The sequence below is a fragment of the Onychomys torridus genome, chromosome 21 (genome assembly GCF_903995425.1).
Source record: "Onychomys torridus chromosome 21, mOncTor1.1, whole genome shotgun sequence".
In the NCBI taxonomy this organism is placed as follows: domain Eukaryota; kingdom Metazoa; phylum Chordata; class Mammalia; order Rodentia; family Cricetidae; genus Onychomys; species Onychomys torridus.
Genome location: NC_050463.1, coordinates 36,046,447 through 36,059,203, shown reverse-complemented (window position 1 = coordinate 36,059,203; position 12,757 = coordinate 36,046,447). Strand labels below are relative to the sequence as shown.

Genomic DNA, 12,757 nt, shown 5'->3' with positions numbered 1-12,757 from the left:
CATTGCCCAGGTGAATGGGAAACCTGCAGGGTGACAGGAAGCCTCTGAGAGCGACAGGCAGGTTACAGGGAGCAGCTGTTGGGGGCGCTGCAAGGGCTGATTGTATGGGGGGGGGGGATGAAAGGCCCAGCCCGGCTCCACAGCAGCTGCCCCTTGCTCCCCCTCTCGTCTGTGTGTCTGTCTGGTCCACTGGCTCCCTCACATCACAGGCGTCCGCTGAGGGCCAGGCCTGCCCTGCACCTCCTGTAAAATGAAAGGGAATGGTATCAGACGGGGAGCTGAAGCATGGGAAAGGGCCTCTTTCTTTTCAAAGACTTTCATTTGTGATAGGCTTTTTTTTTTTTACTAGGTGATCTTATTTCAAAGCCCCTTTGAAAAAATTGTGGGTTTTGTAATGGATGAAAAGTTACTTGGAAATAAGGCTAAGAAGTTTTCGGTTGAAAGTTGTTAGGGGAAAGTTGAAAGCGTGGAGTTGTAAGGGTTCTGCCAGATTTATCATTTCTTTTGTCCACGAGACCCATTGCGGAATGGAGTTTAGAGCTAGGGGCCCAGGGAGATCTGGACAGGGCATGTGCAAGAACAGGGTGCAGAAGCCAACCCTGTTCACGGCCAATTGACATCCGCAAAGGAAGCTGTCTTCACTGAACTTTGAGCATACACATCTCCAAGGATTTAGACTTTGATGTTGGAAAAGGAAAAGCAAATGTAGTTCCCAAATACTACAGAAAGCTGGGTTCTGGCAAAGCTAAGGGCTACCGTACGAGTGTTTCCTATTAAGGGAAGAACTGGCAGAGAAGAAGGGGGCCCAAACAGGACCTGGATGAGAGGGGGCCCGGCCTGGAGGCTAGTGTAGACACAAGGCATGACCCGGGGCCAGGAAATGAGGTCAGAAGGAACAAGAAGAAACAGAGAAGGGGTGTGGGTGAAATCGAAGCAAAGGAAAGTGTGGAAGACAGATGGGGAAGAGAATTTCAAGGAAAGGGGAACCTGGTATTAGGGCTGGGGGTGAGGGAGGACAAGGCATGCTGTAGGGATGGGCAGTGAGGGGTTGATGGTCATGGAGACAGGGTGGGTTCACGCAAGTTGAAGTTGAAGAGATGGGTGTGGACGCTGAGCACCCAGCAGAGATAAATGCCGGGGGTTCCTAGCCCTGGGACAGGGTAACCACAGTCTAAGAAGGTCAGGAGGCCCATGGAAGATAAAACAGAAGAAAAAAGGGCCAGATTTTTTTTTTGTTCAGCCTAATGTTGAGAAGCCAAAGGGAAAAGAAGCCAAAGTTGTAAGTGTGTGTGGTGGGGGATATGAAGAGATAGGATATGCTTTATGGTGCCAGCCTAGAGGGAGGCAGGTGTGTCCAGATGTGCAACCCCCACACACACACCGAGAAGACCCATATCACACTGGCAGAGGCTAAGGGGAACGTCAGTGGTGTCTAAGGGCCTGAGGTTTGAGGGAGGAAGAGAGATGAAGGAAGCCAAGTATATTACCAGAGTCGGAGCAGGAGGCACCGTTGATGGACACAGCAGAGATAAGATAGACTGTGGTCAGCATCCTGCAGGTACGTAGGGAAGGCTCACAGTGTTACCCAACAGTGTAGTATGTGTGGATGCACTCGACATGGAAGTCTACTGATAAAGGTGTCAACCCCGAAAGAGGTGACCTGGGAACATTCTGACTGTCCCAGGACATTGTGACGGTCTTCAGACACCATTGTGCTTCTAAGACACTGAGACCCAGTAGGAAATAACTAGGGCGTAGGGACCCCACCCCTAAGAGGGAATAGGTCGGTGGTGTGAACACATTAGTCCCCTCCAGAGTGGTCTGCTATCAAAAGAGTGAGTATGGCCTCCCCCCAGGCCCTAGCTTCTTGTGCAAATGTATGACATTTTCTGCATATGCCCGGCCTGTGTAATCCCTTCCCACCATGGGGACATCACCAGAATTTTGCAGATTACAGGCACCCATGCTCTGGAGTCTCCCGAAGAGTGACCTCACTCACTTCCTTTCTTTAGAATGTATACCCCGTCTCAGGTAGTTATTACACTTATTTAATTTATTCATTCATTCACCGGGTGGGGATGCATTCTTCTGCACACATGTGGAAGTCAGGGGACAACTTTGAGAATTCAGAACTCTCCTTCCATTTGGATCCACCACATAGAACTCAGGTCACCAAACTTGGCAGCATGCGGCCTCACCCACCAAGCCATATCACTCACTGTCCCTCAGATGGTTTTTGTTGTTGTTGTTGTTGTTTGTTTTGTTTTTTAATCACAACCCAAAATGGATTAAGACAGGTAGAGTAGGTTTCAGTGAGAGCCCAAAGTTGCACCCTCAAGTGTTACTGAACTTGCCTGGATCATACGAGGGTCATCCGTAACATGGTGGGAAGAATACAGAATTCTTCCTGAAGGGAAATGAGCTGTGCCCACCATTGGCGTGTGGGAGGTGTTGAAATATGAGCCGTTAGGGTGGCGACTGGCCCCGCAGCCCCATTTCAGCTGGCATCCACTTACGGCTCAGTTCACACAGCGATCCAAGCATAGCCAATAGCTGGTGGTTCCAACATAAAACATTTGCAGGTGGCCCTCAGGACGGCACACAAAGTCGGGGGTCACAGAGCAGGGTTCCAACCTCTGGAGTTCCATCTGCCACCTCAGCTGAGCTGAGGTCTCTCCTTTCTGGCTAAGTGTATGTCTCTCCCCACCACCCACTTGTATGCCTCCTCCGTACCCACCCAGGCTTCGAGCAGGGTCATTTACCCGCCAGAGACATCATCATATTCTGTAATATGATTGGAATCTGAATATATATTTAAAATGACAAGATGGAAATTAAAATTTAAATAAAGAATTACTTTTCTATAAGTTTCTCTGAAAGCAGTAATTTAGCAGCAAATTGATAGAGAAAGGTAAGCACCGGTCCTTTAAACCATCGTGTGGTTTCCGGCGGCCGAGCCAGAAGTGTCTCAATTTAACACATCATTGGTTAGTATTATTAGAAATTTCATCAGGCTCTGCAGTGCATTCTGGTGGGGCTCAGAAGGGGAGGCCTGGGGCCAAGAGAGGGCGCCCTGGTTCGAGAGTATAGGAGGATCATGGGAGACCCCACCCCTGCACCAAGTGGGGCTTTAACTGGGCTTTTCTTGTTTGTAGCTCAATAGCAATCAAATTAGAACTGAGACGCCCTTAAGTGCCATTAGCTCCTCCCACAGCCTTGTGGGTCAACAAATCCTCTGATCCCTGGAAACCTACGCCCAAAGCAGGAGTCCCTGACAGTGGCCTCCCCAAGAAGCTGGCTCCCATGAACCATGTGAGCAAGGCCCCTAAATCTGTCCCAGCCAGGACCCAACTAGCAGCTATAGACCCTGACTCGGGGCACAGGCCTGGAAACATAGATGAAAAGACTGCCCTTGCTCCCCAGGGTGGGGCCAAGAACTCCCTGAATCAGCGATGTGGGCTTATTAAAGTGGCACACTCCAGGGGTGGCCTGCTGCTCCAAAGTCAGGCCTTCTAGGACTAGAGTCCATTTCTAGCCATCATCCTAGATGTATCTCACATGCCTCATGTTGGAGATTGCATCCATGGTGGCGACTAGACCGTTGTTCCCACCATGTTCTGGAATGAGAAAGCCTGCCGGTCTGGGAACGTACTCATGAGCTGAATCTAAAAGCACCCAGACACCAAAAGATCTCCCACCCATACATGAATCCCACCATTAGCACACCATTGCTATAAATAAGACTTGCCTTCTCCAGGGTACATTGCTGTGTATGAGCACCCCTGGGAAGTAGGTACACTCAGTCCCCAGCAGGAGTGCATTTACCAAACACTGGCCTCCACCACTCCCCACAGGCAGGCCTGGCCATCAGGAAAGCTCTAGGAGTCTTCCAAGGAGAGGTCTGCTGGAAGGAAAGGGAAAGTGTACCATTGGCAAAGAAAGGCTGTCCATCTAGGCTCAGCTGACAGCTAGGTCATACAATCGATTCCCACCCAGGGCAACCCACCCAAGGGCTGGTGGCCTGAGTCCTACCCACTTCTGCCATGGGCAGGCACTAGCTCCCGCTAGTCTCAGAAAAGCAATGAGAGTGAAAACCTCCAGGTAAAAAGGAAAACGAGATGACAGCATTCGCCACTCCCAATTCACCGGTCTCTGCCGCCTACCTTGGCAGCGTGTGGACTCAGAGCTGTGCTCGCCTCCCTTGGAGGCTCAAACTTCCAGACCACACTGTCTTTGCAAGGCAGGTCAAATGATGGCGCCCTGATGGTTAGGGAAGCTACCAAGCAAGGCTTTCGGAGGGAGTGCTTCACATGTGCGGGGAGGTCAGCAAACATGGCTCCGTCCACGACGGAGACCCGGCCAGCTGAGTATCCATTGCTGCCTTCAGCAATCCAGAGCTAGGAGCTGCAACAGTGGGACTCCAGCAAACTTGTCTTCTCCAAAGTGGGTGGGTACTGCAGGGAGTCCTGAGGTGGAAAAGGAAAGTGTGGCTGTGGATCAAGGTCAGAGAGTTGCAAGGGCCACGGCCACCGCCGCCGTTTCCCTTCTTGTGCCTTCTCAGCTTTTTAACCAAGGCCACTTTCCTCCCATCAACCATCTGGGGCCGCTCCAAGGGAGGCTGTGTGTACCCGTTTTAGTATTTACATGGTACCAGCCCCCTTCTGTGTTTATGCTGCTCCCCAGTCCTCTGCGAAATGCTAGGGGACGCAGATAACACAGGGTGCGTTTGCCGAGAGCAACACACAAGTGATTTTGGATCTCTTGGCTTTTACACTATACACAGTAGAGTGTGTATCTCATTTTTTCCCCTTTCTTTTTGTCCGTTAGTGACTTAACAGAATTTTCTAATAGCTAACAAATTTGTGGGGAGGGGGATGCAGTGAAGGCTGGTTGGAACAATTCTGCAGTGTCTTTGTGGATGCCAGTCACCAGGTAGTATCCACTTAACCAGTGCCTGGCCTCCAGGACAGACGAGTCTTGCTATGTAGCTCTGGCTGACGTGTGATCCAGACTGGCTTTGCACACACAGACACCGGTCCTCTTACTTCAGACAGTCCTGACTGCTAGGATCACAAGTATAAACTACCGTACCTGGCTATTGTACCTCTTCATATCTGTGGCATGGGGGCTGCCATTAACAAGCGTAGGCGAAGTGAGGCATCATGTGACTCTGCTCCCTGCAGTCTCTCTCCATGTCTGAATCATCACCACAAACCTCTGAGCCAGCTGTCCCCATGGCAGCAGCGTTTGTAAATCTCTCCAGGAGAGGACCTTGACCATTGCTGCACCAGGGTCCCCAGCAGAGCTTCTGGACCCAAGTAAGAACGGAAGCAGACTGAGACACGGGTGAGAGGGCTCCAAGCACCCCGGTAGGAGCTGAGAGAGAGCGCGCTGGCATGGGGTGCACCAGGCTCACCCCCACACCGGCTGTATGCTCCACCAGTGGCAAGGCGTCTAGGACCACAGGTTCCAGTCTGGAAGCAAGTGTGTGAACCCTGGGTGCCATCTTCAGCCGCATGACTGTAGAAAGAGGTCATGAGAGGGGATAAACTAGGCTCTGTCCTGTGCCAAGGCTGGAAATGTACCAGCTGATACAGGGTCCCTGGATGGTGATCTTAGCCCCAATCCATCGGTGTCACTCAAGCCTGCTGAACTTTTGTGACCCACTGCCAGCCCATCTCTTCCGGCAGCTCTTGAGGACTTCCTGGTTCTTTTGATGATGCCCTTGGGATAAGAGTGGACGGTGCAGTATTTGGGATTTCCTAGGAAGCATCCATGTCCATAGCAAGAGTCAGCCTCAGCATCCTTGTACCTCTACCACCCCTAGGCACTCAGGGAGGACCGATAGTTTCTGGCCATTGTTAGTGGATTATGTTAGCCAAGCCTCTAAGGAACCTTCAGTAGTCTCCATGGCTATGGAGTCACTTGGTGGTCCCTTGAGAGGCGAACCAGACCATCCTATGGCTCTGCTCCATGACCTGCGCATTCCACTCTTCCTGAAGCATGGCCTGCAAATTTATTCATTCCTTGAACCAGTGTCCGTGATGTCACTCTTCCTGTTGGCCCATGCTGTGGTTCCTAAATCCTGCTTTCATCCTGGGGACAGCCATGCCAAGCATAGCACCTGCTGGGCCAGGCATGGCACTGAGCATCTGTCTTCATGGAGTCTGCCTGCCAGGACAGGGTCAACAGGACCTTTCGGGGCAGTGCGCTGAGCCCTGTGATCGTACAGAGGCTGAAATGAGAACAAGCAACAACTGAGACAGCCCCCCCGGGGAGTCTAAGTCCCCATCATCATTCAAACCTCCCTGCCCACTCGGCTGCTGTAAATGTCTGTGGTGTTTTTGTGCAGAGTAGGAAGATGTCCTCTCTCTCTCTCTCTCTCTCTCTCTCTCTCTCTCTCTCTCTCTCTCTCTCTCTCTCTGTGTGTGTGTGTGTGTGTGTGTGTGTGTGTGTGTGTGTGTGTGTGTGTGTTTGGACTGACCAGCAGAACACAGGCTCTCTGGCTACTGCACAGCTTAAGCAGAAGGTCCTCCAGGAGAGTTCAAGTGCCTCTGTCTCCCCAGCTGGGTAGCATCTCCCTTGACCCCTCTGCCAAGGATCTTTGTCTTCTGAGAGCAACACTGTGGACCATGTGAAACTGTGTACTTGGTCTCCCCAGGCTGGGAGAGGGTAACCCTCATGCCCTGTGAAGCTGCTGGGGGCGCAGGGGGTGGGTGGTGGGAGGGAGTGGACAGCCCATTGCCAGCAGATGCCTTCAGCCTGTGCTGCCAGCCCCACACCTCACAGAGCTTCAGCCATAAAGGACCCGAGTCTTTAGTGGTCTCCAGTCTCTGAAAGGAGCAGGATGCTGTCAGGCACCGTAAAAATGTGACCTTTGAAAATTTACAAGAGCCAGGGTTTAAAAAGCTGCTGTGTTAATGATGCATCCCATTAGCATCTCATTAAAGGGAAGCCGAGAGATGCCAGCTCAAGCCCAGTGATGGGCAGATAGGGCCACTCTGCCGAGCTCGTAGGGGAAGGCTGTGCTGGTGAGTCTCTCCTGATGAGTACCTCCCTGTTGCTGGAGCAGAAGCCAGGGCCAAGGAGAGGCAGAAGGTCTCAGTCTGGGTGCCTTCCTGGGTGTCCCAGAGAATGGCAGTGAGAGTAAGTGAGAAGTGAGAGAGACTCTGTTGAGCCCACTTCTGCCCTATTGGCTGGGAAGCTGGTCTTTCTTGTAGTGGCAGCACACTCTCTACCCCCATCCCACCCCACCCCACCCCTGCTCTCCTACCCTAAGGCACACCCTCACTCAAGCTGGGAAGAGCCTGGATTGCTCCTAGGGATTCCAGATGTGTGGGAATTCAAAACCATGAGAGGGAAGGGAAGTTCAAAGCTACAGTCAAAGACCCATACAGGGTCCCAGGCATCTCCAGAATCTGTCATCTGCATGTGATTATTTGGGGCCTAGAGCCCTTGGCAGGAGGAAAGGCCCCCTAGTCAGGCTTCCTGCCTCACGTACAATACTGGTCAGTCCATATATGACACCTGCAAGCCCTGGACATCGCAACAAAAGGCACACTCCTGCATATAAGTTGCTTGTGGTCAATCCATTTATGACTCACCTGGAAGCCCTGGACCTCTCAGGAAAGGGCACACTCCTAACATCCAAGTTGTTTGTTGACAGAATCAAGAAAGGAATATTCACTTGATTGCTTTAATAAAATGAAATTCCTGAGCTGCAAATTGCTTGCAGCTTAAGATGTTGCTAGCACAGAATAGAATGTGAGTGGTTTTATTTATCATTCCTAAAGGGGGTATGGGGGGGGGGCAGGGTGGACTTCAGAGAGGTTTTCTTCAATCTAAGAAACTGCTTGTACTGATAATGAAAGACGCAGAGTCGAGCAGGAGGCCTGGAAGCCAGGTAATCTCCCTGTGGCTCCGGATCAGCCTATGCACACCCAGAGAGAGCACCCAGCTTCTATTTGGGGTACACCAGAGTTGACATTGTACACCGGCATGCTCTGCTTCATGAGCCTTCAAAGGGAGTCACCTGGGTCCGACTGGCCCACATCACCATTGCCCTGGCCAGTACATAACACAGAACACCAGCCCAAAGAATATTCACCAAAGAATAGACCAAGGCATAAATGAGTGACACACTGCATAAGCCTAAGCAATGTGTCGGGGGAAAAAATATGCAATTTTTCAAGTCCAGAAACTCCTCTAGTTTCGGGGCAAACATTAGAATTCTCAGAGTTTTATACCATAGAACCGGATGACCCAAACTCAAGTGGGGGGAAAAAAACAATAAGAGCTTCTGGCAGAAGTGGCGGGCTCAGGGTTTGTTTCCAGAAGGCTTCCCTCCCCGGTTAAGTTGCCATGTGGACCTGTGGACCCAGCAGTGCAGAAAAGGTGACAGGGAGAGAGGGAGAGGACTCTTGAGATCTTAAGCAAAGCTGTTGTTTCTTATCTGGGAAGCCTCTGGGACCTGGGCAGCAGAGAGGGCCTGCAGCGCCCCCTCCTGGCGGGAAAGATTTCCACATTGCCAGTGAAGAGCCTTGCTGGCAAGGAGGCCAGGGATCCCAGCCACATTCACACATGTGTCCCCTAAACAAGGCTCTTGAATAGGGCAAAGCATAGACTCCTTTCCCCTTGGATGCCTCTGGTTTCAGGAGAAATTTCTGGGCCTCTAACCCCACCATGATCCTGGAAATAAACGGCTGCAGATGTCTAGATGGCTTCTGCCTTTAGACGGGGCACATGTTGAAAGTTGCCTCTTCAGAGAACTGGAGAAAAGCCTCCCCGGTGTTTCCTATGCCTCGCTACCATTATGGCTATGCCCCAGATCCCCCTCCTTTTGTATCTCACTCCCCCCTCAATCTCAGCCATACCACAAGCAGGGGTGGGGCCTCCGATCAGAACACTTCATCCAAAGAATTGTTCTTTTTCTTTGTTCTTTTTTTTTCTTTTTTTCTTTTCATCCTCCTTTCCATGTCCTGTTCCTGGAAGTGGAGCATCCTAATCATGGGCCAGAAGTAAAGTGCACCCTGATGCAATTACCTCTGCACTGCCCCGGCTCTCAACGCTGCCTGGCTGCTGCTCTTCCCTGCTAGGCCCTGCTGCAGGCTCTTGGTGCCAAAGTGTGATACAGAAAAGACACCGAAAGCCCTGCCCAGCCTATTGCCCACACCCCCTGCTATGTCCCCAGACTAGGACCCAGGAGAATCACCCTGCTCCAGGGCCCCCCAGGGAGCTCTGCCTCCAGCTTCATCACTGGGCCAGGCTCTATCAGAAGGTGCCACAGACATTGTGGCCTTACCTGAACACCTGTGAGTGTCTGTGGAGAAGGACTTCTGCCCCTCCTCCCAGCTCACATGCTTCCCTAGGCCAAGCTGGGTTCCTAGGAGTTGTGACTACTTTTCTCAAAGCCACCACCACTGAGGTCCTCGCTCCTTGGCGACCCAGTTTTCTTACTCCAGCATCTATGATATGTTTAGGATTTATTTTTATTATTTGTAAGTAATGGCCGTTGTAGAAAACTTGGTATTTAGGTGTGGTGATACACAACTGAAATCCTAGCACTTTGAAATCTTTGCACTTAGGAAGGTCATGGGTTCAAAGGTGGCCTGGAATACAAACCCTTTAAAAAAGAAAAAGAAAAAAAATCTGGGGATGTGGGTCAGTGGTGGAACACTTGCAAAACACGTCCAACACCCTGAGTCCGATCCCCTGAGCCATTTATTTTGATAAACGCAAACGAAGGTCGACAGAAAGTTACCCAGAATCCTCTCACCGAAGGATAACATCTTGCTGATATTTGGGTCACTCCCCTCTCGCACATGTTGTTCAACAGCAGGACGGTTTGCATCGGGAGGTCCCACGGGCGTAATCCTGTGGCCTGCTTTTGTCATCAGTATCACAGTGGGGACATTTTGCCCTTCTCATTATACATTTCTAGAAAGCATGCTTCTTAGGAGTTCTGTCAGGACTGTAGCCTAGGGGCCCACTGTCACCGGACATGTGCTTTCATCCTGAGAGTCCTCTTCTTGTCCACCTAAACAGCTAAATCAGAAGGCGGGCTCACATAGCAAACAAGCCCCCTCACTGCTCCGAGAGGCCATTGCTTCTTCCTGCCTGGGGGCATGACCTGACCTGTCCTTCTGGCTTTCATAACCCCCCGGCCCTTCCTCCATGAGTTGACCGAGTCTCAACAGCGTGTGTAGGAGCAGGGTGGAGAAGATGTTGTCACCCTCGTTTGCCAGCTGATGACGGTGTTCTGCGGAGCAAACCTTTTGCCATCTCGTTAGGAATTCTCAGTCAGCAGCCACAAGTCCTGGGCACCTGGTGGACTAAGACTGAGTGGGTTCAGTCAGTGCTCAGCCCATACCCTGGATAAGAGGGTAGTAGTTGGGTTACGGTGGGTTACCGACAGTCTGAGGGCTGAGGTGTCCCGACACCAGAGAATGTTCCCATCAATTGCAGTACTTCCCCTGGTAAGGCACTGGCTTGGAGTCAGAGAGGCCAGGAGCTCATCAGAGGCCAAAGCTGTAGGTGTCCTCTGTCCTGATATCCCATCATCCTTGCTGGGAAGGAGGCAGAGGTCCCAGCATCAGTGGGACTGGGTGCAGACTAGCTAGCTATCTCTCTCTGCCCATGAACCATGGACAAAGCTCAGGTTTCTACTGCTGAGGGAACAGGGTCAAGGCAGGGTCCTGGGATAGTCTATGCTCACCATTCTCATCTACTTCCCACAGGCTCCGGGCATCTCCAAAGCTGACAATCAGTCCCAGGGACTCACGACCAGCATTCGATGGGGCCAGACGCCCATCAATCAGTCCACACCCTGGGACACCGATGAGCCGCCCTCCAAACAGATGAGGGAGAGCGAAAATCCAGGTGCGTGTCCATCAGCTGACAGAGACGCCTGCTTACTGGATGCTCTGTTCTTCTCCAAAGATCCTGATCCATGAGGCTGGAGAAGCCCAGATATCAGGCTTGGGATGTGTGGGACCCCAAGTTTCTCAAGTCACACTTTCAGGGAGATTTTTTTTGCTTGCCCATCGTTACATGAGCATGCTCTGACCCCAGGTCTAGGATTTCCCCCCTTTCCATAGCATCTAGGTCCTCCTGCTGCTCAGCTCTGGCCAGAGCAAAGGACTTCCCACTGCTCCTGGATCGATCGAGATCAAGATATCTCTCTCTCTCTCTCTCTCTCTCTCTCTCTCTCACACACACACACACACACACACACACACACACACACACACACACACACCCCACTTTGGTACAGCTACCTGGAGATACCCCCCCCCCAGCTCCATGTCTTCTGCCAGATAAACACCCCAAACCCATCAGTCACTCCACCCTCAAACTCATGAGTTCTGGTCCCTTCACTTTCCAGCTTCTCACTCTGTCCCTCTAAAGTGCAAAGCCACAACCCAATACTAACAACCCACCTAGTGCCTCACCGACACTCTCCCTTCAGCACCCCCACATTGGTCATTGTTACAGCCCTAGAGCATAGCTGCTCAGCCCACAGACACCATGCCCTGTCCCAGCGGTCAAACTCAAGTTTGCCACAAGGCCACCTCTTCATAATTGGGTTTAAACAGCTGGGTTTGGGGACACAAGCACAGAGCTCTCCACTCCCTCTCAAATGGGGCCACTATGATCTCACATGCTATTTTGTTTGTTTGTTTTTTGTTTTTCCAAGACAGGGTTTCTCTGTGTAGTTTTGGTGCCTGTCCTGGATCTCACTCTGTAGACCAGGCTGGCCTCGAACTCACAGAGATCCACCTGGCTCTGCCTCCTGAGTGCCGGGATTGAAGGCGTGCGCCACCGCCGCCCAGTCCCAAGTGCTATTTTTTTTTCTTTTGCATGTTTTGTTTTTTCTGTGCTTTGTTCCCGGTTCCCCTAGAATTGTGCCCTTCGTAGCCCATCCTAGTAGCTTCTGAATCATAGAGTAAAAAGAGTGATCAGGGCTTGCTGTAAATGACTAGAGGCCTCTCTGTAGGTCTCCAGCCCCTTTCAGGCAGTCATCTCATTTAAAAAAAAAAAAAAAAAAAATTCCTCTTCATGGCATAGCATCTCAGAGCTGTCTGTGGCTCTGTCAGCCAGGCTCCGACATTTCGATGCATGTTCCCAGCTTCCCTGGCTAGTCCTGGGGAGCACTGAGTTTGGGGTGACAGGCCTTGGCCTTAAGACATCCAGCCATACTGGCTCACGTTGATATCACCTCCTCTGTTTAGCTGGGACATGGTGTCCCGCCCCCACCCCCAGCAGCCTATTCTAGAGTCTAGCCCGCGATACATTGCCAATGTCTCTTGGCCTGCAGTCTTCCCCTCTCATCACGCAAACGGTAAATATGTCCTGCACATTATTGTGTGCCTTGTCCTGTGTGTGATCTGGAGGCTTGCAGCGGTCCCAGACGCTGGTACTCCTGTGCCTGCTGCAGGTGAGGAAATTAACAGGAGAAAGGCATACACGTCACCTATCCTGAACCAGAACAGGACTCAGAGCTGGTCCGTTCTGATAGCTCGTCCTCACTCGATGCCCCCTGCTGGATCGAGTATGACTGTGCAGGCGGGCTCCTGCCCTCCCTCCTCATCTTACGTCTGAAAGGGAACTCCCAGCCCTTCTGGCCTCCAGAGCTCCCCATCTCCTGCCTCAGTCTCCCCATTCTCAGTCTACACCCGAACCCCAGAGGAATCGTGAAAACCAAGACTGAATCTGAATAATGGCGGCCCAAACCAAGACTCATTCAGTCAGAAGTGGC

At 51.6% G+C, this 12,757-nt stretch overlaps 1 protein-coding gene across 2 annotated transcripts in view; it reads left to right on the top strand.

Moving 5' to 3' along the window:
* The window catches only part of Klhl29 (kelch like family member 29), a 307,924-nt gene that overhangs the window by 229,761 nt on the left and 65,406 nt on the right, over window positions 1-12,757 (top strand). For both annotated transcript variants that reach the window (XM_036170647.1, XM_036170646.1), the window contains one exon: window positions 10,737-10,878. In XM_036170647.1, the coding sequence (XP_036026540.1) occupies window positions 10,737-10,878 (142 nt within the window). The remainder of the gene's footprint in view (window positions 1-10,736; window positions 10,879-12,757) is intronic.